Genomic DNA, 26,603 nt, shown 5'->3' on the forward strand with positions numbered 1-26,603 from the left:
GTTCGAATCATATAGGGGCTTTCAACTTTAGCATGCGGAGACCCAGACTCTCTACTACAGTCCTCCGCATTAGACAATGGGTACACCCGGAATCTATCAGGGCTCCTTGCTGAACCGTTACAGACGTGCGCACATTACATAACGTTACGGGTATTACGAATGGGTGGATCGGATTGCTTACCATGGGGTCCTCTGGTGCACTCTCCTCGCTGTTATCTGACAGCACCGGTGACCCCCCTCTCTGCCCAAAGGACTCTTGCCACCTGGTATCGTGGAACGGGTACAACTAGGTGGCGTCGGTGTGGATGCCTTTGGCCGTTCAGACGTAGAACGAACTCGTTGCCGACCCTTGCCTCCGACTGTTGGAACTCCTGACGGAGTAGCTTGAAAGGGCGGTATAGGGCACTTGGCAGCTCGATGGCCTAATTGGTTGCATCGAAAACAACGAAAAGTCCCTCTGCCCCCAGCCACTACAGGTCGGGCAGATGTGGAACTACTTGTTCCTGGCTCCCTCTGGATCATTGGTTTGGCCGCTGCAAAACGTTGTGGCTGTAGCAGGCATGGTCGGAATTCCCTCAAACCCACTTCCAATTCCACCACCGCCTTGAACCATTCTGACAATCTTGGTGGTAAACCACAATATACACATGTATGTCTCACCTCCCTATCTAGCCCAGACCAAAACTGGTGCACGAGTAAACGTTCAGGCCAGGATCGGAGTCGTCTGGCTAACGTGCGAAACTCCTTTACATATTCTTTGGCCAGATGCCCTCGCTGTTTTAAAGCCAACAGCTCCCCTTCCGTTACCTGGACCCTTGCACTATCCCCAAAACAACTTCTCAACGCTTCCAAAAACAAGCCAACATCGGCTAATTCTTTCACATGCTTGCTATGGAGGTCTGCAACCCAATTAGCCGCCTCCCCATGCAAAACAGCAGTGATGGCAATAACCATAGCCCACTGCGAGGGATACATACGGCCATATAAATCCATATGGCTAAGTATCTGGCTTAGGAAAATGGACACCCTATCTGCGCTACCATCAAAGGAAGCTTGTATGGGAGGAGGCCCCCACACTTGCTGCACTTGCTGGTGAGGCCACACCCCAGGTGGCCAGACAGGTGGATTACCAGAGCCCCGGGTGCCCTGAGCATCCCTCCCATCTAACCTGCGCTAGCCAACCTGAGTCCGTAGGCTTGTATGACCCATCTCCCGACTCCCTGACCTGCAGTGCAAATCTTGCTCTGTCTCACAGGAAGCTTCAGAAGGTGTCCGAGGGTCTGGAGGCTGCTGCTCTGTGGTCCTGCCCCTGCCACTCTCTCTATCCACCCAAAACTTAGAACTTGCTAGTTGGAAACAGGGTTCAGGCCCACTTCCCCCTCCACGTCAGGATTCAGCGGCTTCCCCTCCTGCCATCCAGGGCTGCCACGACGCTGCGTCCTGGAAGCTGGCTTCTCCAAATTTCTCCCTCAATATGTCCACAGTGGAGGCTCCGAGGCCAGTGGAGCAGCTCCACTCCCCGTCGTCATCGTCTATCCATTTCCTTTCCCTCCAGCCCTGGAAGGGGGTTGGGATTTTATCCATACTATGCGGACCCAGGCCAGTGAGAGCCAAACTCTGCCACCAATCCCCAGATGCTTTCTTCGTCCTGCTGGGTAAAACAAGGTCCTGCTCCTCGCCTGTGCTCACCGCTTGCAGAGGCTTCGTTTCCTTCGGTCGAACCACAGGCGGCTGACTACTGCTCTGTACGCCAAGCGTTTCCAGGATGGTGGTGGTGGTATTCTCCCCCTTTTCTCCAGGAACCGGCACTTCGGCTGTCGTGCCCTTTGCCATCCCCTCCGCTCCGTGGGCACTCAGGATGGCAAAAATGCCACAAGGGGTGCAACACCGACTTTCTCTCAGACCTGTTGACTACAATTAGCTGCAGCCGCACCACAAAATTCTTGTACTCTACCTGGAACTTGCCGCTACCCAGGATCGGAATGTTATTTCGCTGGTAGTCTGAGTTTCAGGTAGCACTTTTTTAGCTACTTTTTCACAATGTTGGACACCAGTCTCTTGATTGTGCTCCAAGAGACCAGGGACATGGACGACCCGGTGTCCACTTCCATGTAGCAGATGGCCCCTTCAAGCTTGACTGTGAGATAAATTTTCTTCTTAAGGCCAAAGCTGGCCTGACCAATGAGCATTTCAGCATTGTGATTGTCCTTTATAATTGCAAAAGAAGTCTTCTGCATTCCTCAGCTGCTTCAGTGGTGCCCTTTTAGTGTAAGATTGCCCTGCCAGCTGGACTGCTGTTGGCTGGATTACTTGGCAGACCCTGGAAAGATGCCCTTTTTTACCAGATGGCAGATGGCATTTTTGAATCTGCAACCAGCTCACGGGTTAATTCCCATCACAGCCCACACAGGCAGATTGCAGTAGTCACAGCTTTTTCTCGCTAGCTCAGCCATTCCCCTTTGCTGTCCTCCTCCTCCTCATCATCTTCATCCATTACATCTTTGGGGTCAACCTCGTCATGATGTACAGTGATGGTTTTCCTGGCTGCAGATGGACTATTTGCCCCTTGAATTTCCTCTGATGCCTGGTTTGACAGCTTGGCGGCTCAGGCTTCGTCTAGTGCAGTTTGAAGGGTTAGATCTGTTTTGGTGAGCAGATGGTGCTGTAGCCAGAGGTCCCTCACCCCGCATACCAGTGAGTCAAGCTCTCAGATCACTCAGCCAAACCTGGGCACTTAACACACCATGCTGCAGATGAATGTCTTCAAACAGGAAATAGGTTTATTCATTCTTCATGTTTGCCACAGACAATGCTGAGTTCAAGTTACGATAACACAAAGTCGGCATTGGGATCTATTGCAACCCAACGCCGTTTAAATAGCAGCGCCTCTCAGCTAGCTAATCTGCTATGCTTCCGGGTTTACAGCCTCGCACTTGCACAGACTGTTTCGCCACCCGGATGCTTGAAGGCAATACGGACCAAACGTCCCTTACCTGGCCGCGGGGTGATCGGCCGCCTACCAAGCCACTAGCACCCCCACCACCGTGAATGTGTCTGTTTCCACCCCCCCTTGTAGCCCACAATCACATCTTCCAAAGTGGGACTGGTTTTGCTTGGTGAGCTCGTTGCCTTGAGGTTTTCCCCGGTGTGGCAAGCGGGGAACAGCTCGACATAAGGAGGACATCATCCAGATCCCTGAAGTAACAATACAGCGCGGCTGTCCTCAGGGTGGCCATGTATTGGTTAATTGACTCACCCTCCACCTGGTTCCAGTGGTGGAATGTGTGATGGCGGGCAATTCGTGAATGCAAAGGCACATAGTGGTTCTGCAATTTGACCAGCAATGTCTCCCAGAGCATAGATTGGATGGTCAGGGGAGTTAGGAGAGCCCTTGCAGTCTTGAACATTTCAGCCCCACAGAAGCTAAGGAAAAATGCTCTTTTATGGTTGCTGGAGAGTTCTATGTAGTCATTAGCTTCAAGGAAAAACTCAAAGCGCATGATATACGAATCCCATGTCTCCGCTGCTGGGTTGAAGGGCGCAAAAGTATAATAACTCTTATTTGCGGTCACAGACCAAAATACAAATATAATTGCAAAAGAACGTGGGGAGAGTAACATCATAGACCAGAAGCCTCGGCTGAGAGGAATTACAGCTTTCTCCTCTAATAGTTAAAGCTCTTCAGGTTTCTAAAAAATTTTAAAAAGTAATATGTGAGGAGCCATCCCCTAAACAATATAAGGTCAAATTATTAGCATTGGATCCAGAGAGATCTGTTTCTAGGAGGGAACAGTAATTTAGTCCTGCCTGCGTTATACATAGGGCAGTATAAAAGAACATGCTCCACAGTTTCAACCTCAGCTCTATCACAGGGGCATAACCACTCACTTATCGGGAGCCTCTTAAATCATCTGTCCACCAATGCTGAGGGCAAGACATTGAAACGAGCAAAGGAGAAGACTCTTCTATACTTAGGAATGGTTAAAGTGTAAAAATATGAGGCCATCGTCAGTCCATAATTGTTAAATTGGCTGAAGATCAAAGGGGAGCAGGTTTTATTAGCTCTAGCTCTTAGATATTGCAAGTCTATATCCACAAGCCATTGGACTACCCTAGATTGGGCATCCTTAAGGCTATAGTCTCCCAAGGCATCCCCCAAAAAACCTAGCAGGTGGAGTTTCTTCGTAAGCTCCCTCTCCCATCAAGAAGTATAGGAGTCAGCTAACACCAGGGAGAGGTAGCTACCAGGGACTGCCAAAAAGAGCACCCGAAACCACCATTTAAAGGTGTTAATCCACGCCATGCATTCGACTGATCGAATGCCCAATTCCAGGTACATCGAAGCAAAGCCAACACAGGGAGGGAGACCCAAAAGTTTCCTAAAAGAAACAGCCTGAGTTCTTTCAATACACCCCTTGAAGCCCCGTATCTATATAGGAATTCCATAAAGAGTTTGGGCCAGGGTTTTGGCTTTGTAAATATGCAGAGCAGAAGGAATAAACTGGCCTCCTTGGGTATAGAAAAATCTTAGAATCTGCTGATGGCTACAAGAGGCCGAATTCAGCACCTGAATTCGATGTCTAGTCCAAGCACCGGTGTTCTGAAAATGGATACCTAAATACTTAAAATGGAAAACCTGCTTAACAGCATTACCCTTAATAACCCAGTTGTATAGCTTCCGGGCTCTAGAGAACACCAATACTTTTGATTTGTCATAATTAATGGACAAGTGATTCTCAGTGCAGTAGGACCCAAATGCAGAAAGCCTTTTTCAGACCAAGCCTTGACAGTAATAGGAGGACCGCATCGTCAGCATAAAGGAGAAGCAGGATCTTTGTAGTTGACAACTTTGGGGCATGGGACTCAGTACGTCCAATGTAAGAGGCCAAGTCAGATAAGAATAAGTTAAACAAAAGAGGAGCCAGGACACAGCCCTGCCTTACTCCGCTCTTTATCGGGATATGTTTTGAGAGTTCTCCCTGCAAACCACACCTGACCTGACTAAAAGTCTGATTATGTAGGGATCTAATTAAGAACAGAAGACGTCTATCAATGGAACTTTTGAGCAATTTTGACCACAACAATTCCCTTGGGATTGAATCAAACGCTGCCTTTAGATCAATAAAAGCAGTAAAAAGTTTACCACCTGGTATGGTGGCGTATTTATCAACCAGGTGCACTAGGACAAAGCAGTGGTCCAATGTGGCACAGCCCACTTTAAACCCAATCTGTTCAGCACCAATGATGTTGGATCCCTCGACCTAGGTGAGGAGTCTGCCTTGGAGATATTTAGCATACAATTTTCCAATGGTGGGAGAGCAGATTTATAGGATGATAATCAGCTGGGTTGTTCCTATTTCCTCATTTAAAAACAGGAACAATGATTGCTAGACTCCAGGAGGTAGGGATCCTGCCAGAGGTATTAATATGGGTGAAGAGTGTTGCTAAAAGAGGAATCCACCACTCGGGATTAGATTTTAACAAATCAGGCGGTAAAGCATCAGGACCAGAGGCTTTGCCTGACTTGAGTTCAGAGATAAGCTCATTAATCTCAGCGTGAGTCACAGGATGCCAGTCCAGAATTGCAGGGGGCAGTTGTGGTCCAAGTCCGGTCGTGGCTATTGAAGCCTGGAAGATTGATCCAAAATGGTTTTCCCAATCTCTGTTGGAGATACAACAGAGAGGGAGTACTTGATGACCAGGCAACGAGCAGGCAACAATTTGCCAAAATAGTCGAGTGTTCTTCTGCTGGATGGAGAGGAGAAGTAAGTCCCACTTCTCATTTTCTTTAGCCCTCTTTTTCTTAACAATTAATCCTTTATACTCCTGCTTCAGATGATAATAGTCCTCAGGTGGGTGTTTATCCCCTCAATTACGATAAAGCAGGTAAACCTGACTAATCTTGTTCCTAAGCAGCAGACATTCTTCATCAAATCAGGGATTGCTTCTTGGATGATATGGGCCACTTGGCCTACGGTCAGCTCCTATCTCCCTTTGGACACTATGGCGCAAAAGTAGTTAGCATGGCCATTCCTGTCAGATGGTGGCAATTTGCGTGGATGCATCTGCAGAATTTGGTTTGTAGCACGACATTTCGTCGACTGTGACTAGTGACTAGCTCTGATAGCACCTTCAGCTCGGTGGTAGTGACTTGGTCGTTCTGTTGCCTCAGTCCTGGTATTCCACCCTCATCAATGGTATTCTGTTCCAGGAACAGACAGTGGAAGAATTGAGGTGAGACAGAGATAACGGTGGCTAACAGTTTATTCTAACAGTAAAAGCTAACCAGGGACAGCTCAGGCTAACAGCAACAGCTGATTTTCTGTCTGACAGCTCCTTTTATACTCAGCTGTCAGATGGGCAGCCAATCAGGACGAGTCTATTCTCCTGCTAGAAAATGAGGCCTTAGAACACAACATTGGACATAAAAAAAAAAATAAAATTGGGAGGATGCTTTGCTTTGTAGACAAATCCTTTATTTTAATTCTATTTAGATTTCTCTCCTAAGTAATTCCAAGTGTAGAGGCCATGATACCCATGCATCACAACATCTGTGTTTCCATGCCAACACACAATAGCAGAGTTTATCACTGACAGTTTCAGGGATTAAGACAACATGCATTCTTCTTGCAACTTGTCTAACATTCAATCCTTTCTACCTTCTTCCTCGGTTCCCTTTGCTCATTCACTCCACCTCATAAACATTCTTAAAAAAAGAAAAAGAAAAAATCAGCAGACATAACAGTTTCAGCTCGGCAGAATGAGTTCTTCCTTAGTGGTGCCATTAGAAATGTCTTCCACTGGACTTGTCCCAACAGGGCCATTCATTCACTGAAGTCAAGGATTGTATGTTTCCCCTTCCACCCCTGCTGGGTTTAAAAAGATGATGAGATCATTTATTGTTCTTAACTTTGAAGGGAGCTTGTCAATGATTTGTTATTGCTGCTGTTGCTGGAAGTGGTTTTGCTGTTTGTTGCTCCTGATGCAAGATCAGGAACGGCTCTAAACTGCAGGATGCTAAATCAGAACTCACTTTGCTGAAGGGGGGAAAATCAGGCCAAAGGAAAACTTGCCACAAATTAAAATGCAGTCAAAGCCAGTGTGCATAAGGGTGTGGGGGGGGGGGGGGCAGGGAGAGATGGGGGGGCAATTGGACAGAAAATAGCAAACGTGTGTCTTTTGTATATATTGCAAAAAAGGGGGAAAGGAAATTAGGAAAAGCAAACAGAAAGTGCCAGGTTTTCTTTATAATACCTGGAGTAGGATATGCTAAATTTCACAAGGCTTCATACTGGCACCAGGTGCTGGTCCGTTCTTTCTTTCTTTCTTTCTTTCTTTCTTTCTTTCTTTCTTTCTTTCTTTCTTTCTTTCTTTCTTTCTTTCTTTCTTTCTTTCTTTCTCTTTCTCTCTCTCTCTCTCTCTCTCCTCTCCCTCTCTCTTTCTTTCCCTCTTTCCCCCTCTTTCTCTCTTTCTCTCTTTCTCTCCCTGTATAAAGTGTCCTGTGAAGGCTTCAAAGCTATGGCAACCCCAGTGTGGCACAGGATGTGCTTAATTACCAAGGTAATTTTTCAAGGACATGCGTGAGGAGGCAAAGTCCAAATAGAAAAGCTGAAGAAAAGGAGCATGAAAAAAGAAGAGGGGGGGGACCCTAAAACTGAAAGGTCTTGTTGTCCGTCTGCCAAGTGGCAGGAGCAGATAAGGCCTAGAGTTGCTGTGGAAACGCAGGCTTGTCGGAGCCAGAATCCAATTTCGGAAACCACAACATCAACATAAACGTGTGCAAAAATAAAAAGGTTTGTTTGGCAAGTCATAAGGAGAAGGCAACCAATGTAAAAAACAGATGAACCAGGGTGACCTTAGCCAACTTTAAGCCATAATAATGACGGCATCCCATACAGATTTGGCACCTCCAAAATGAGGGGTAATGAGATGCCGTCTGCAGGGCCTACAGTTATCATATTAACTGCTGCTTTTCAAAAGGCGAATTGCCAGATTTGGATGGGGTAGAGACTTCATTAAAACAACATTTAGGGTCTTATTTATGAGTCAGGGCAAACTTGCTCACTTTGTGGTTAAAATAAGCCAATATTGCTTTTTTAAAAGAATGGCACATTATATTTTGCCATGCCCTGATGATCATCAGGCAATTTAAGTTAAATACAGAAAGCTATGAACATTGAAGAATAGCTTATAAATTTAATAGAACAGTTGAATTCTTTTTTTCTCCTAAGAGATAGTCCATTAAGTAGGAAAAAGCAGGATATTGCCCTGGAGATCTTACTTCCTTTGAATGCTTTTGATTTCCTTAGGAACTAGAATTTCTTCCAATATAGTGAGAAAGTTGCCTCAAAGCGTCAAAAGTTGCCCAGAATCACTAGATGAGGTGGTCTGCTGATAAATGTAAATGTAAAAACGTAATGTATATTAGATACGGTTAAAATTCAAAATCAAATTCATTTATTACAGTTTGAAGCCAGATATAAACAGAATATTGAGTAAAAACAGTATTACATCCTTCTATATGTGTATGTATGTATAAGAGACAAACAGTAAATATAATAGAGTATAAAATAATTAAGAACATTGATACTAACATCCAAATAAAATATTATTTTAAGAAGTTCTGATTCTGAGTTATGATAGGGTGTATCGTACAATTGGTAATACAAAACTGGATGACTTGGGGTATTTTCAAGTCCTTGCTTAAGAGTAGTAGCATTAAATAGAAGTTGCACACACTAGCTGGGAATTTCTCCAAGACTGGATATATAAGGGTCTGTCTAGAGTCCTTATACAGAGAACCTGGCTAAAGTGAAGGCCTTACAAAATTTAAAAATTAGAATGGTTGATAGGTGGCTGGAAGGGACCATACTAGATATGGTTTCCAATTAGCATTGTTCACAACCTTTGCTGTTAGCTATCTGAGCTGGTATTACTAGGAATTGCAGTTCAACATCTGGTGGACAACAGATTCTCTAGCCCAGTGTATATGTTATATGTCCTGATTCATTATAATCTAAACAAAAATGCCTTATCTGTGATGGAAGTAGAAAAAGAGATCCACCCCTCAGGTGAAACCTACAACATAATATAGGAATGTTAGCAGACGTTATGAATTTCACCTATAACTTTTTTTTATTCTTGAAAGAGATGCTGTTTATTTAATAACCTTTTCTTTGTTCAGCATTGACATCAAGCTTTCAAGCCCATAATTTACAGAGAAAGGACACATAAATGTATTTACTTACCACACTACTTCCTTTTGAGATAAGCAGTATTACACAGAGCTCAGAGAAGTAGTAAGAAAGAGTAAGCACAAGATAACAAAAGGAAGTATAGTTAAAGCTAGTTTACATTCATCCCTCCCATATTTTTCAGTCCTCGAAAACCATCACGCCCCCTACACCTAGTTCATAAAACGAGAAACGTGATGTGATTGTAGTGATTTTTCTCAGAAGCTCTGGACTGGTTAATGCATCACTTTAGGTCATTATTTATCTTCATTGTTTTTGGCAAAGAGTGACATGTGACTCCATCTATTATGATGTAATGATATATTTCATCCATGTTCAGCAAACCATGTTTATAGAAAACCCTGACTATTTATAATGCATAAATCAGGCTGTTGTTTTAGAAATGCCTCATTGCAGGCAAAATCTCTTGATAGTTTGAAGTGCTTCATAGGGATTCTGTTTTGCAGACCGTCTTTCTGTGGGTAGAAGCTGTTTAAGCAGTTGGTTAGAAGGGCTTACTTTTTTGGGGGGTGGTTGATGATGGAGATCTGTTTTTTTTTTAATTTTAGCAAATGAATTATTAGTAAAATAATAAATTAAGATGATTTGAAGTTTAACATACTTATTTTATTTAATTTTAGAAGAAAGGGAGGAGGAAGGGGAAAGAGGCTCATATGTTACAACCCAAGTCCACATTTTGTTTATATCCATATGATCAGTGGTGGGATTCAAGCAATTTAACAACCGGTTCTCTGCCCTAATGATTTCTTCCAACAACCAGTTTGCCAAACTGCTCAGAAAGTTAACAACCGGTTCTCCCGAAGTGGTGCGAACTGGCTGAATCCTACCACTGCATATGATCCTTATCTGATCAAGCCCATCATCAGATTCATTGGCTGATCAACCAGGAGTGAGAAATGATTATCACTTTCCCTGATTTAAGAGGAGCGAAATGTTTAGTCTGCTGAGGTAGGGTTATTCCCATATATTTTCAGGAGGGGAGAATAACATCCTCTATGTTACTAAGCAAGGTATTCCTCCATCATAGTGCAGGCGGTTGATTGATTAACAACAGATCCCATCTCCCCACCACCACAACTGTGCCCCTGCCCTCCCCATTTATAATTGAATTATCATGCTTGTGGGTATTTATCTTTAATATGTATACATATTTTTATTTTTTATTATTGTAAGCTGCCCAGAGAGATACCTTGCAATAAGATGGATGGCCAATACATTTTATAAACACATAAATAAATAAAGCTATTAAAAATTCAAGACTGGCTTTGACAAAGTATGTGCGCTTAATTATATAAAAATATATCCTTAAAAATTATGAAACTCGATCTATGTGAATGCTCAGTCCAGAAACCTGGTGGCTAAGTTTCTCAGAAGCTGTTGTTACTATTTCCATTTCAGCAGTCTTTTTTCCTAATGCACATTAGAGACTGCCAGTAGATCCTGATCTCATTTGGTTTACCCTGGTTGAAAGGTTATGCCTACATAATGCATTTCATATGGTTGCAGTGTTTTTGCTGTTTCATTATTCTTGCATATAGACATATTTACAGAGTATTTGAAAATCTCATCTGTAATCTGGTCTGCAAAAATCTAAACGATCACTAGATGGAAATAGAGAGATGAGAAATAATAATTAATAATTAGCAATTATCTAGGTATGATAGGTCTGCTATAAGAACCTTTCCATACTCCATATTCTGCACCAAGTTGTGGACTTCTGTGATGTTGTGAAATTGCTTGTGTTTGACAGGTGAGCTGATGTATTTGTTTAGACCTGATGCATTTGAAACTGCAGCAAGATTAGTGGTTCTGATTGCTGCCATTTTTAAAGCACTGGAGCCATGTGGGGTTTTCTAATTTTCCTGTTTTGCAGAAACTCCTATCTCAACCTGACATGTCTCTTGGCTACCCGGTTTAATATCTTTTCAATTGTTCTTCTAAAGAGTTGGGTTAATTTATTTGCTTACATATCATCAGACAAGCATACAGTGTATGAATTACAAGACACAGATGGGGGCAAAGATGCCAACAATTTATTCTCCTTTTGTATAGAGTGAGACGGAGGAGATTTGTGTTATTGTAATGGCATCTTGAGGTAAAGCAGTGATGAAATGATATTCTTTGTTCCTTATTTTTTTTTGGATCAAATCTAAATATGATTTCAGATTGTTTCAAACTAAATCTAAGAGACTAATGGGTGAAAACAGTGGGAAGGCATTAAAATGGTTTCTTAAACATCCAGGTAACAACATAAAGGAGCAATGGAGAGCTACTGAATGTTTCTAGGGACTTTAGGCCTTTACAACTAGGCATTTTCTAGATGTGTTTGACTTCAACCCTAATATACAAAGGCTTTGACCATGGTGTCATGGAGATTAAAGGAACTGAAGTCCAAAATATCTGGAGGGCACTAGCTTATTTCAACATCATTACAGTACTAAGAAGTCATCATTTAGTACAGGGAATACCTCTATTTACATAAGAACCTTGGTGAATAAAAATGATGGGAAAGGAAGCAGAGAGAAAAGTTTGAAAGAAAATAAATGGGGATTCAGTAAAATATGTTTCAAAGTTAGACCATGCATGACAAAAGCTCTTTAAACATTCTGGATATATTGTTTTGTGTAATGTGTCTTTCTCTTTCTAAGTAGTTTACCAGTCTATCTGTGGTCAATGACAACACAGCTGCATTTAAAATGATAAATATTTTTAAATAGACCTATAAATCTTTTTAGACCTATAGCCTATTTCTTTTTTTTTTTCTTCAGCAAATTGATCATGGGTAGTAGAATTTTGCAGTTCCTCGGAGAACCAGTAATATTAGTCTGGCCCTGTTGTTGCAAATATTGACATTTAAATTTAGTTATTTAACTTTAAGAACAATCATACTATTTCTATTGATTTAACTTGCAGATACTGTACACACGCATACACATATGCAATGTCTGGGCAATTTTGTATTTTTCTGGAATGGATCCAACTGTCGGTTGATATCATGGCCTAAGTGATCAGGTGGAATCCAAATGATGCCATTGGACTCCAAATCTTCATAGACTGATACATTTATGCTGATCTATACCCATAATAAAGACTTGGTTAATTGATTGATTGATTGATTGATGTGCATATAGAAGATGAAGTGAAACATCTGGCTTTTTGAATCAATCTATATGCTATCAGTGCTGGATCGCTTGAAAATTGAGAAATGAAAAAAAGTTAGCAAGTAGTTCCTATGAGCTCAGTCACCTGTGTTTTGGATCCCTGATCCTTCTGGTTGATTAAGATGGATCTCTGTAGTGCTGAATGCTTTTCTGTTGGAGGAGGTGGTCACATCCACCTTTGAAGGTGGTGCCCTCTCCTTAAAAAGACTATTGCTACTCTCAACAAATCTGAATAATTTTCATCCAGTATCCAACACCCTTTTTGTGATAACATTGAAAATGTGGTTAGTTTACAGCTTGTGAGGGACCCAGAAGGAGGAGATTATTTGAAGGAGATTATTTTGATAATTCAGTTAGGATTCAGCTCTTGTTATAATACTGATTTATTTATTGCACTTGTCAGTAACGTCTGGTGGGCTTGGGCTTGGGCGTAGGGTAACCATCCTGAACCTCCTTGATTCCCAGTCCTTTTTAAAGACCATTGAGCATGGCATTCTTCTAGGCTAGCACAAGAATTGGAAGTAAGAGGCACTCTATTGCTGTAGTTCTCCTCCTTTCTCTAGAACCAGTTCCACTTTATATTGATGCAGGGGAGAGATTAAATCTGAGGTCTCTGCTTTGAGGGGTGTCCCAGGACTCCACCTTCTCCACCTTCCTATTTTAACACCTACATGTTATATACTGATGATATCTAGCTGTACATCTTTACCCTGGGCTGACGAGGTCCTTTCCTAATGTTTGGAGGCTGTGCAGGATGGCTAGGGGAAAACAGACTTTGCCTCAACCCTTGCAAGAATTGAGTGGCTGTGGGTGTTAAGGCCCTAGTTCTAGAGATTTTAGTGCCTGTCCTCTGGTACAGCATCTTCCTTGAGATCCAGATGGCTCCAACTCTTTTATGCTGGAAATCTGGCTGTTTCCCAAGGTCTTGGGTTTCAGGAGGTTAGGTGATCTCTCCTGCTGCTGCTCCTGTTATCTATGAATGGAGTTGTCTTTTTATTCTTGGGTGTTGTGGTTTGTACTCTGAGATTTGTGTTTTGATTCCTGAACTTTCCTCAGAGTTTAGATGGGCAGTCATATAATTCCCCAAAAAGCAGTAATGATGAGGCTAACGTGGCACAATTCAAAAGCCGGTATGAGACTTGGGGATAGGCCACTAGAAGGATTTAGGTACAAAAGAGTGAGATTAAGTATCCATGTCAGAATTTGTGCTGCTTTAGCTAAAATGTACTTTTTTAGTAATAAGCAAGATGGATACCCCTTCTTTTGTTTCCTTTCCTTCACTTTCCAATTATATTAATAAATGCAATATATGGACCAAAAATAACAGAACGCTGCTTAAATTAAATGTGCATTAACAAATTTGTTTTTTGAATCCCATTCCTTGATTTATCTTCCCTCCTTATTTTTTGTCCTTCAAACATGAAGAATGATTCATTATTTTTACATTAAATCTTATCTTGACAACTCGCACGAAAAGAAAGAAAAATGAAACTTAACATTTAAAAAAATGAATGCAAGCCAAGGAGTTTGCTTTTTTAATGCTTTGTGCGTATCGTATACCAAGACTTTACAAAGTCATTTGAGGTCTCTCCTGAAATGCATTTTGAGGGCCATAAAGCTATGCATTTATATAATATATTGTGGAATCTCACCTTTCAGCACAGAACCTTGCTTCTTGCAGTTTTAATCAGATCTTGGCCAAAAAGTGCTTTGGTAAATCCTCCTCCTCTCCTCTACTGGAAGTCAATGTGTGTTTTCTTTCCATTCCCTCGCCCAGCGCCAGAACTTTGCTTTAGAAAGCAGTCAGCACAAACTGGGCTCAGCTTCTAGTGGAACTGATTAAGCAAGACAAAATAAATTAGCGTTGGGAGGCCTCACAAGCTCCTAGAGGTAGTGTTCAAATTAGACATGGAGGCAAGTGTAGAAGTAATTAAAAGGAAATGGCTGTGATTTTGCTGACTCGGTTTAATCCTTATGGTTGCTGTATAATTCTGAAATCTAGACTGATAAAGACTGGTGGGCTCTAAATTATTTCATTCTATCCGTACATCTTTGAGAATTATATATCTACAGTATATGTTTACAATTACCCAGAATAATGTCTAAAACAGGTATTGTATAGGATTATAACAGCAATTAAAGGATTTCGTCTGTTTATTCAACTATATAAGGAGTTACTACTGGTCTCTACATTGCACTGATTCCTATGAAATTGCACATTGCACTGATTCTCTTTTTTAAAAAAACCTTTCCAGATAAGAGATGGAACTGGTATATTCCACATCAGAAATGACATGAAACAAGAAAACAAACATCAAATAAAACACCAAATAATATTTCTTGATAATTTAAAGTAGTTATTACTATAAAGAGAGAAACGATGTTTAGGATGTTCCTAGGAATTCTTAACTGCTAATAGTCGAATGGTGCTGAATATGTTGACGGTGTCTGTTTCTTACCAAAATTCCTTGTGAGTTTGACTATGACAAAGATCCAGTTGCTTTTCTTATGCAGTATAAATTGTAACTATGCTACAAACATGCACTGGTAGTTTCTTTTCTACTCCATGATATTGCCTTAATCTATTTTTTTTTCCGATTTAAAATAAACTTTATTCAATATAAAAAGATAAAAATTATACAAAAAGTTCTTAATTCTAAAAATACATTCAAAACTACTTATAAACAAACTAACAAACAAGATTACCTGTCTATAATATATAAATATGCAAATATATACATTAACCTTTGCTTCTTTTATCTTAATGACGGTGTATATTTGTTACCTTTGATTTCTTACTATATTTGACATTACCTTTTTTTTCATTGATTAATTCAATCATACCATATGTCCCATACTTTGAAATACTGTGAATCTGCCTTATCATTTAATTTTAAAGTTAATCTATCCATTTCTGCACATATAAATATCTTTTGAATTATTTGCTGATCTGTTGGCAGCTGTTCTGATTTCCAGGACTGAGCTAGGGTTAATCTGGCTGCCATGATTATATGTAATGTAATGTACTTTATTTCCTTTCTACTGCTTTTTTTGAGTATACCTAACAGGAAAATTTCAGGTTTTAAATCAATATCTTCTTCCATTATTTTTATTATCCAGGTTTTAATTTTTATCCAAAATTTCTTAATTTTTGGGCAAAGCCACCAGAGATGATAAAAGGTTCCTTGTGTTTGTTTACATTTCCAGCATCTCGGGTTAAAATTTACATACATCTTTGCCAATCTCGCTGGGGCTAGATACCATCTGTACCACATTTTATAATGGTTCTCTTTATATGTTGCTTTTGTTATTCTATAATTATTTTCCCATATCATTTCCCATTCTTCCAATTGTATGTTTCTTCCAATATTCCTAGCCCAAGCTATCATTTGACCTTTAACTATGTTTTCTGCCAAATCGAATTCTAATAGGTATTTGTAAAACTTTGAGATTATTTTTCCCTCTTTGGTTTCTAATAATTTATCTAACTGGTTAGGTTTTATTTCAACTCCTCCTTCATCATTGTCTTTTTTGTATCTGGTATGTATTAATAGGTAAGGCCACCAGTCCATTTCTATACCCTGGTCTCTGAGCTCCTGCCATGTTTTTAGTTTTCCATGTACGTCCAGAACATCTTTATATCGTATTATTTTTTGGGTGGCTGATATATTAGGATGTATTGCTGCCTCTAATGTAGATATCCAGCCTGGGACTTTCATATAATGTTTATTTTTAATTTCCAACCAGGTGCCAATTAGTGAGTTTCTTATATGATTTTTGAAATGCTTGTATGTTTTATTTCCAATATTCCACAGATAAGCATGCCACCCTTTTAATAAACCGTGGCCTTCCAATTTCAATATTCTTTGATTATCCAAATTGACCCAATCCTTAATCCAAATCAAACTCGCTGCTTTATAGTATTTTTCCCAGGCTGGTAGGCCAAAGCCTCCTTTAGTTCTATCATCCTGTAATATTTTTAGGTTTATCCTCAGTTTTTTCACATCCCATATAAATTTTGAAGTTATTTTATTCAGATTTGTGAAGAAGTTTTTCTCTAATTTGACCGGAATAGTTTGGAACAAGTAGAGGAGCCTTGGGAGTATGTTCATCTTTATTGCGATATTGCCTTAATCTAATTTTTTACATAACAAGCCTAAATTATCTTTAGCAGAACCAGCCAATCCATAGAGTGTTATGGACCACAATCCAGTAAGCGATCTTTCTCCTTTTATTCCCACATTGTTCAATGGCTGACTTAAGCACACTATCACCCATTACTTTGGAAGAAGTCAAATGTCTGCAGTGTCTTGGAATAGATAATATAGGATGGAGATTGGCAATGAGGACAGTGGACTTCATGCTAGATGTTTTTTAACCTACTCAAGAATGGATGGATATCAGTTCAACTAAGCGGTGGGGAAAGGTTCTTTGAAGTCTTTTTAATGCCATTTCTATATTTATCCCAGGTCAGTTGTCCCATCTTCCCAAAGAAGCCTGTTGTACCTGATACCAACCACATAAAGCCAATTTTGTATGGGAATGAAGAAGGAAAATAAAAACAAAGTATACCGGTCATAGTAATTTATCATCTTCTTCTGAATCAACAGAAGTTGTTGAGTGGATGGCGATGGGGTCATACTGTGTTAGGATGAGGAACACCCTCAGTAAACATGTTCCTACTTCTTTCCCCTAAAATGTTACCTCTTACAAGTCCCAAGTCAGTCACAGATTCCATTCCCTGAGCTTGCTCACTTGACCACTTCAGCCTCAGTTCTCGCCTGACAAATGGATCCCCTGAGACTCTCACCACCAATACTTATTGTTGGAGATCTGTATGCATGCAAGCAGAAGTGTACCCTGCATTGCATGCATAGTAGAAGTCTGGATGCCTAAAGCTAATTTTTTAAACTTTAAAATTATTGAGAATAAAAAGAGGACCAAGCAACGGCAGCTTGCCAAGTAAGTGGAGCTCAGTGGCGCGTTCCATTTGAGGTGTTGACAGTGCATAATAAATCCCAGCCCTACCTAACATTTACAGGAACATTATAAAATGAATGAAACGGTGTGAGCTAGTTCCCCAGGCAACCAGACAAACATAATAAACAGTCAGCAGTGGCAAAAGTAACTTACACCGTGCACCATTCGCAGGCCTGAAATATATTACTTAACTAGGCCTCCTTTTCTGCTTTTGCATTTCTTGAAAAACCTTGTTAGTATTGTTTCTCTGTCATTTGGGAGAAGCAGGAGTAGTTTTAAAAAAAAGCCACCAGAACCTTATCTTACTAGGCTCCTGTTTTTATTGCTATTTGTATGAAATTAAGAAGAGTTATCTTCGGTGTTTTTGCATCTTGGGATATGAGATTTTATTGTTGAGAAAGAAATGGCCAGGGCCATGTTAGGATTATCGCCATTTTTCATAAAGCATCCATGATTGTATTTTTATAGGTTCTTATAAAAATGCTGATAATAATACGTAGTGGTAATTCTTAACAGGTTCTATGCATAGCATTCAAGTTGTTATGGTGATGCCTCCCCATATGTATAGTATAGTTTTCTTACTCATATAGTTTTAATATTAAAAATGTGTGTTCTATGACCTATGAAGTGTCTTCTGCTAGCAGCATTTTTTTTATGGTGCAGCCATTATTTCATCCTTCTGTAAGGGAGTAAAATGGGGGTTACTGTCTGTGGTTTAAAAAAGCAGCTGCAATAAGACAGAAGCGTTTCCCACCCAGCTTCCCTCATGTCTTCGTACAGTCATTTTGCTCACGAGCATCTAAACCAGTATTAAAACTGTCTGTAATGTCCTTAAAATTGCTAGGCGTGATTCAATCAAATGAATGGTCCAAAAATGGTCTCAGCCCATCCCAGGACCCTTAGTTTACAAAAGCAAAAGCTAAGACAGAGTGAGGAGGGTGTGTGTGTTGCAGGCAAGGTGATGAGCAAATGGCCTAAAGGCAGGGAAGCAGTGACATGTGGAGGTTGGCAATTATTATAAGCAGGCAAGAAGACTTTCATTCAGTTGTCAGGACCACAAACTACAGAAAGCTGCATATCTTGGTGAGAGTCCTGCCTTGGAGCTTTGCAACAAGTAGAAAAGGAGTAACCACACTGAAACTGCACCTCAACCCAACTAATGGAAGAACCTTTGGAAAAAGGCAAAGGTTGTAATGCTACTTGGAGACTTTTACTTGAACTGCGTATAAAGGACTGAATATGAAAGACATATTTATCTGGCAATATCACTCTGAGAGTCCTAGAAAGGCAGAGTTGATCCAAAGCAATAGCCTGTTGCTGGGAAAGGTTTGTGTTGCAATAAAGAATTGTGTGTACTTTTCCTATGCTGTGGTGTGTCCAGTCCTTGAAAAACAACCCTTGCAGCTCCCATCATAACCTTGCTTGTATGGCCAATCATAAAACAATTATTCACTCATCTCTAGCATCTCACTTTATATCATTGAAGTACTTTGTTTCCTGTGCAGCAACAGGGCTAACTAATTATTGGAACAAAACTGGGTAATCCACTAATCTTGAGGGACAGAATCTTGAAAGAGGAAACCAAGCCTATGTGTACTCAAAATGCTCTCAGGTGGGCAAGGGGGACCAATCTTTCAATTACTTAATCTATGCAGTAACATCCCTATTGCAGAATTATCAATCCACATATGAAGCTTTAAGAAGGGCTGTGCAACCTCAAGTGTCAGCTAAATGGCCCTTTATTTCCTAGTAATTTGTAATTAGAATTTCCTTGCTTTTTTAAGGCAAGTAATAGCTATACATGGTTCCTGTGTCCAATCATACCCAATTGTTCCTGACTAAATTAAAAGGCCTCCAGATCTGGTAGAGCAGGAAGACTCTTTCTGAACAGAGGGTACCAAGTAAATACAATAAAGTGGTGGAGAGTGAAGGGGAAATATCGCCATAATATGCCAATTATAAAGCTTTGAGCTACTTTGAGTGAGTTCAATTTCAGACAACTTCATGGACACATCCACGTAAATTCTCTTTGTAAACACATTGAAGTAATTTTAATTTCTTTTGGGATTTTTGTTTTGTTCTGCTTTTATTCCTTAGTCCTACCTTCAGCAGTAGGGCTAAGGAATAGCCTTATCAGGATTAGCTGGTATTCTCTTAACTAGATCCAATCCAGTTTAATTATTTGAGATCAATCCAAGACAGCTGGGTACTTAACCCACATTCCTTGTTAAATATTTTCTTCAAGTTGAAACGAGTTGAAGTTGAAATTAGTTGATTAATATCTGCTATGCAATTGTTGAATGGAAGTCTGTAAGATGGCATTGGCAGGGGTACACCACTAAGAAAAGCTTTTCTAAATCAAGCTGGAATATATGGAACATATTCTCACAGGTTTCCTCTTTCATTGTTTCCCCAGTCTCATACATCTTCCAGAAAAGGAAATGTTTAACATCAGTCACAACAAAGGGGTGGGCTTGCATCATTTGCTTCTTGCTTTTTGGCGGTATGCACGGGGAATCCTTCCAGACTGTTTGGTTTACAGGCTTTGGCTCAGTGACTTGCCAAGTAATAATCTGCTGGCTTGTAAGCTTTTGGATAGAGAGACATTATATAAAAATACTTCTCTTCTCTATGGCATGAAAGCAGAAGGGAGCAAGGTGAAGGCCTTCTGGCTTTGAAATAACCGAATTGTCTGAAAGAGGCTAATCACCCAACTAACTTTAGAGCAAGCAAAAGGACGGAGCAAGGAGAGATGTAATGGGGAAGTTCAACGGAAGAGGTCCAGGAGAAAGCAGTTGTTTTGGTTTGCTTATTTTTTTTCCTCTTTGTTTTTGCCTGAGAAATCCAGGGACAGAGAGGAGTGCTCTGCTGTATGCTTCCCAGAGTCACTTGTTTGTGAGATGGGTGACTATATAAATTAGTTTAATAAATAACTTCAATAAATAAGTTTCATGTGCTGCAGGAAATGTGTCGTGTTTATTTCCCTCTTGCCTTAACCATGAAAGCCAGCTGGGTGACTTTGGGCCAGTTACTCAGCCTAACCAACCTTGCAGGTTTATGGTGGTGGAGAAAATAGGAGGAAGGAGTATTAGGTATGTTTGCCATTTTGAGTTAGTTGTAATCATAGCTAGGCAAAAGATCTGGTCCAGAGAAACATGGAGAAGGTAAAGAATACATAGCGAGATGCACATTGAAAAATCACATTCAGCAGACATACCGGTACTTTAAACACAGAGACACAGACAGACAGACAGACAGACGAAGCAAAGAACTAAGCACTTCCTGTAGTATGAAAGTATTTATTCCTGAAAGAATGGGTGTCTTAGTGATTCCATAACGTATGTTCTGTACATTAAGAAATGTCTGGATGCATTGGACTGAGTCAAATACATAATGATTATGAGGTTTGTGGCATGCCTGTGGGTAATTATAGACTTCTTTGACGATGTGAAAATTCTCAGACACAGAAAACTAATACCTCATAAGTATTCCATTAAAGGTATTATTTTCACATACAAGTACTGCTACATTGCTTGCTGTGTGGTTTGAGAGGAAAAAAAAATAGCTATTCACATTTAATGTCTGCAGATATATACCAGGTTTATCCATGCTGTTACATGACTGTTGCATATAATATAGGCAATAATCAGTTCTCTTATTATATAATGGGTTATCTGATAGTATTAGTTTATAAAGTATAAAGTATTCTACTAAGCAAATTACATGAATTCAGTAGCACTTGATATATATCATCTGAGTGCTCATTATAACATATTTTCCGCCTCATTATATAAAGATTCTTTTGCGGTATATATTTGATATTTTCTTTCATTCAAACTCTAGCAATTTTTTTCAGCACTAACTTCATCAAATTATCTTTTTCTTTTAAATTTTTTCCAAAATTTATTTTCAATTTAGATTGCATAATTTTAAAAAATACATACAATTTCTCTAGAGTTCTAGCAACATATTATGGTGCCTTTCAAAATTCTTAAAACAGCTCATCTTAGACAAATGACTGATTCAGCATTAAGATACTTTCAGAATTTTCAGAATAAAGCAGAATAAAATACATTTTTATTGGTAAAATAAAAAGGCATCAACAAATGGACTATTATTTTAGAACAAGATAAAATATCAACATTCATTGTAGTTGGATTATATTACCTCTGTATTAGAATTAATTTCCAATACTGATCCTGAATTAATAAAATCCTATGCAACACCAAGTGCAAATATGTAAAAAAAAAAATGAATCACATTGGTCTTCCAAGTTTTCTGCATTAAGGTACAAAAAAAAGAAAATCCATCTGCTTCACCATCCATTCTTCCATTATAGGTAATTCTAAATCCTTCTACCTTTGTGCATATAAATATTTTGTTGCTCTTTTCATATATGAAAGCAAAGTTCTCTAAGGTGTTTCCACTTGTTTGTTCATTAAATCCAAAAGAAAGATCTCTGGTTTCAATTGTACATTCACTTTTAAAATCTTCTGAATCAGAATGCATACTTGATCCCAATATTTTCTAACTTTCTTTTTTTTTAAAAAGTTTTTTATTTTGAATACATTAAAACAAGACACAAACACACAACATTTATATACATATCACTTTTTCCTACAGCTATTTCGAAGTGATCCTTTCTTGCTATTTACATCTATTTACACATATTTTAACTTTGTCTTATTCAACAATTATTTTCCATCTTTCTTTATTTTGTCTACATTGTAACTTGATCTTCAACATTTCCCCCCCCTCCTTTATTCCTCTTTCTCATTTTTCCTATTCTCCAACCATTCATACCATCTACACCATACTTTGTAATATTCTGTATCCTCTTTCTCCTTGAGTTTTTTTGTTAATTTGTCCATCTCTGCGCATTCTACAATTTTTCTAATTAAATCTTCTTCTGATGGCAAATTTTCCTTCTCCAATATTTTCTAACTTTCGTGCATGTTCACCAAAGAAAAAGAAAATGCTCTGTTTGATTACATTTCCAACAAATATTTGAAAATTCCTTGTATGTTTTTGACAGTTTATGAATTACCAGCAATATATCATTTTACAAAAATTCTCTTTTAAGGTTATAATTCAATGTAAATTTCAATCCTTTCTTCCATGTACCATACATTTCTATTGATTCAACTGTATATAATATTTAAGCCAAAAAATTTGCAATTTTTAAAAATCAAATCACCATTAACTATAATTCAAGCCTTTTGAGATGTATATGTCAACTTAGTTCCTTGAATAAAGTTCTTATCAAATTATACATCTTCCAAAACTTTAAACAAAAAGGGCCAGTACAAATTATCAAAGGCTTTCTTAGCCTAAGAATATCAGGGCAGCTTGTTTTCCATTATATTGTTGGTAGTCACTTTGTTACATCCAGCGCAGTTCTGACATTTTTAAAAAAATATCTTTCAAATAGAAAATTAACATTGATCTTTATGAATGAACTCCTCTAAGTACATTTTGGGTTTTCTGCCAAAACGGATGAAAACATTTTACAAATCATTGTTCAATAAAGAAATTGGTTTACAATTCCAGAGAAGATGTTCCCCTTAAGCTAAAAACAGGTGTGAAGTGCTCTATGCTTTGAATAGCTTGATAGGATTAGAAACTTTGTGTTGTGAACGCCTCTGTGTATTCTAGAAGGTCCCTGTCCATTCTGTAGAAATACAAACTTTTTAAACTCCAGAAGTCTTTATGAACCAGCTTCATTATTATTTATAATCTCTTTTTCCTTTACAAGTAGAACTATCTTTAGAATGACAGCATTTAAGGAGCCCTATCTTTTGCTAAAGACAGATGTCATAAGAAAAGCAACCTCTACCCAGAGCCAATTTGCTAGTTAATTTTTGTCATTTACTGAATATTTAAGATTTATGTTCAGAAAACATTTAAGATTTTCTGGAGACCATGGGCATATGCCATTTCTATAAGACATTTCAGGGTATATTCTAACATCTAAATTTAAAATAGCTCATGTAGCAATGGGGTTTTCTGTTGCAATTTGATGAAGCTTTCAGATAAGAAAAACAGAATGCAACTTGCTCGTTTTCTTTACAGCAATGGTTCCCAATGTGGGCCCATGCCCCACAGGGGGGCAATTTGATTTTTAATGGGGGCAATTCGAATATGAACTATTAACTGAATTTTTGAAAGCCTGCTAATTGTTCTTATATGTTTTGTGATAAAACAGCTGTGTTTCATTTATCTATTGTTGTCTTTGTTAAAGTGCATTTCCTAGGGCCTGGTCTGAAAAGGATATCCCAGCTGAGGGGAGGAAGGAGCAACTGCCAGTCAATCAGATGTGTCCCAAGGATCATGGGACTGGCAGAATCTCTCTCTCTCTCTTTCCTGTGGGCTTTGCTGCTGGGTGGTTGCAGGGAGAGCTGCTCTGTGGGGAGACAGAGTGGATGGCTGCTGGGGAAAGCCCAGCACTGAGAATACAGAACCAGGACCCAAGTTTAAGTAAGAAATTATTAGAAGTACAGTTATTTTTAGTCTGTGTTTTCCCAGGCCATGTTTTACAAGACTTTTCCCCTCAGAGCAATCTGGGGCTGGGCCACGCATGCGTAGGCTTTTCCAGGCTTGCATGATTCACTTCCACCTACTGAACTACCAAAGCATTTCCCCACTAAACTGCAGGTTCAAACCGAGTGGGCGAGTAGGGGGGTTATAGGTTACATCCCCCCTTTCTTTAATAAATTAAGCTAAGAATATTTTGAAAATTTCCCTCTTTCTGTGCCATCTTTTAATAGTTATTTCTTTTAATAATTTGCATCATTTCATAAGTTTTTCTCACATTTATTCCTTTTAGTCACAAACCCTATGTATGAAAGGCATGGCTTTGTGATGAGACAGAAACTAAATACCCAAATTCAACCTACTTTGCAAGAAAACTGCTGTTACCATTCCCATCTTCATATTTAGCTGAATGTGGTTTTAGTGCTGTAAATGATTTGCTACTGAAGAAAAGAAATCGACTGGATATCACTGAACGAGGAGACTTGAGAATGAAGCTGACTAAATTGGAGCTTAATATTTATTTATTTATTATTTATTAATTCAATTTGTATGCTGCCCCTCTCCAAAGACTCAGGGCGGCTCACAATGCATTTTAAAAAATCATTATAAAAAACATTTTAAAATTAAAAACATTAAAAACATTAAAACTCATTCACACCATTCATGGCCGGATCTCGCCGGATCGCAAGAGTGAGATCAACGGCCCCAGGCCTGCAAGAAAAGCCAGGTCTTCACTGCTTTTCAGAAGGCCAATAGGGTGGGGATGGTCCGGACCTCAGGAGGTAACTTGTTCCAGAGAGCTGGGGCAGCCACAGAGAAGGCCCTCCTCCGCGGGCCCGCCAGTCGGCATGGTTTAGCAACGGGACCCGGAGGAGACCAACTCTGTGGGATCTTACCAGTTGTTGGGAGTTATGTGGTAGAAGGTGGTCTCGAAGATACCCTGGCCCTGAGCCATGTAGGGCTTTAAAGGTAATAACCAACACCTTGAATTGTGACCGGAGACCAATGGGGAGCCAGTGCAGCTCGGGGTGAATTGGTGTAATGTGGGTGTACCTAGGTGCACCCACGACAGCTCGCACGGCTGCGTTCTGGACCAACTGTAGTCTCCGAACACTTTTCAAGGGTAGCCCCATGTAGAGCGTGTTGCAATAATCCAACCATGAGGTGACAAGGGCATGAGTGACTGTGAGGAGAGCCTCCCGATCCAAGTAGGGTCGCAATTGGTGCACCAGGCGAACCTGTGCAAAGGTCCCCTAGCCACAGCTGTCAGATGTTGTTCTAATCTTAGCTGTGAGTCTAGGAGGACACCCAAATTGTGAACCCGTTCTGAGGGGGACAATTTCTCCCCCCCCCCCCCAGAACCAATATAAAATCTCTCTGCAGCAGCCATCAAGCACAAGGATCTCACTAACTTAAGTAGACTAAAGCTGCAATCCTACAACATTTTCCTGGGAGTAAGCTCCATTGAAGACAATGGTACTTACTTCTGAGTAGACATGCATAGGATTGCATTGTAAATATGATCTTGAGGTGAGCTCAAATTGTATTTTGAATTTGTTAGGTACCTTTATTTTAATATGTATAGTAATTAATATGATCAAAGTATTACAGAAAAAGCTTTCATTAATATTATATTTATGCATTTCAGTTCTCTATTATGTTTTGAAACTTTATTTGCTGTTTTTTCATATCCCTTCATACTATTATTTATTAAGTTCCTCAGTACTTCTACTGTCTTTCGTTCTTTTATTTTTCTCTTTCATGGATGCCATGTTCTTTGGAACCTTGTTTAAACCAAGTTAATGGCCTTTTAGGATTCCTCTGCATGAGTAGGAGTTCACTTTTTGAATAGTAAGAATTATATGTCGGGGGGGGAGCATCAGGATTTTAGAGATGCTTAGGTGGGGCATGGCCAAAAAAAAGGTTGGGAACCACTGCTTTACAATGTCACATCTGCTGATTTTGCCATATTCAACAGCACATAATTGGCTTCTTCTCTATACTCCTCTGAATACTCCTGTGCTTGATTTACCTTTTCAATGTTTTCTTTCAGGTTGCTTTCTAAACGTATCCAGTCTAGGTACTCAGGTGATGAGTCTTTCACTTTCTCCATCAAACTGTCCTGGCACTGGTGAACTGAGTAAATCATCTCCTCTATTGTTGTACTAACTATTCCTTTGGTGGCAGAATTCAATTTCTCCACCTGCTGCTGAGTCTGCTTCAGTTTCTGAGGGACTTCCTCCACTCCCACATCTAGCCAAAACCTGTATCCTTCCATACACACCTGGACATTGTAAGCACCTGAAAAACAAAGATATGTTAATCTCAAATTAGTGATTAGGATCCATTGTTTGAGTCTCAAGAAAGCTTCAAATAGCGGCCAACTGTCAAAGATACTACAATGCCATGAAATCTAATTATTTCTACTTTATTTGTCAGGGACATAGGTGAATACATAAATTTATAGGTGTGTGTGAGAGAAATGTAATAATAATTTGGTAATATTAAACCAAGATTAGCCAGGCCATTTGCTTGTAATCCTTGGCATAGAACTAGAGATTGTGCTCTTCTGTGAAACCTTTCTTATGGATTTTAAAGGTAATCCCTTGGGTTTTTTTCCCCTTGCTACTCATCCAACGTAAAATATTTGATAAGTCTCCCTATGAGTAAATTC

The 26,603-nt window shown here is 39.6% G+C and overlaps 1 protein-coding gene across 1 annotated transcript in view; it reads right to left on the reverse strand.

Moving 5' to 3' along the window:
- Positions 1 to 22,171: 22,171 nt before the first annotated feature.
- The window catches only part of LOC117662949 (uncharacterized), a 28,457-nt gene continuing 24,025 nt past the window's right edge, over positions 22,172 to 26,603 (reverse strand). Inside the window, exon 4 of the mRNA XM_034412717.3 lies at positions 22,172 to 26,230. Within this exon, the coding sequence (XP_034268608.2) occupies positions 25,869 to 26,230 (362 nt within the window). The 3' untranslated portion in view covers positions 22,172 to 25,868. The remainder of the gene's footprint in view (positions 26,231 to 26,603) is intronic.

Source organism: Pantherophis guttatus, chromosome 2 (genome assembly GCF_059756535.1).
Source record: "Pantherophis guttatus breed Tessera chromosome 2, ASM5975653v1, whole genome shotgun sequence".
NCBI classification, from domain to species: Eukaryota; Metazoa; Chordata; class Lepidosauria; order Squamata; family Colubridae; genus Pantherophis; species Pantherophis guttatus.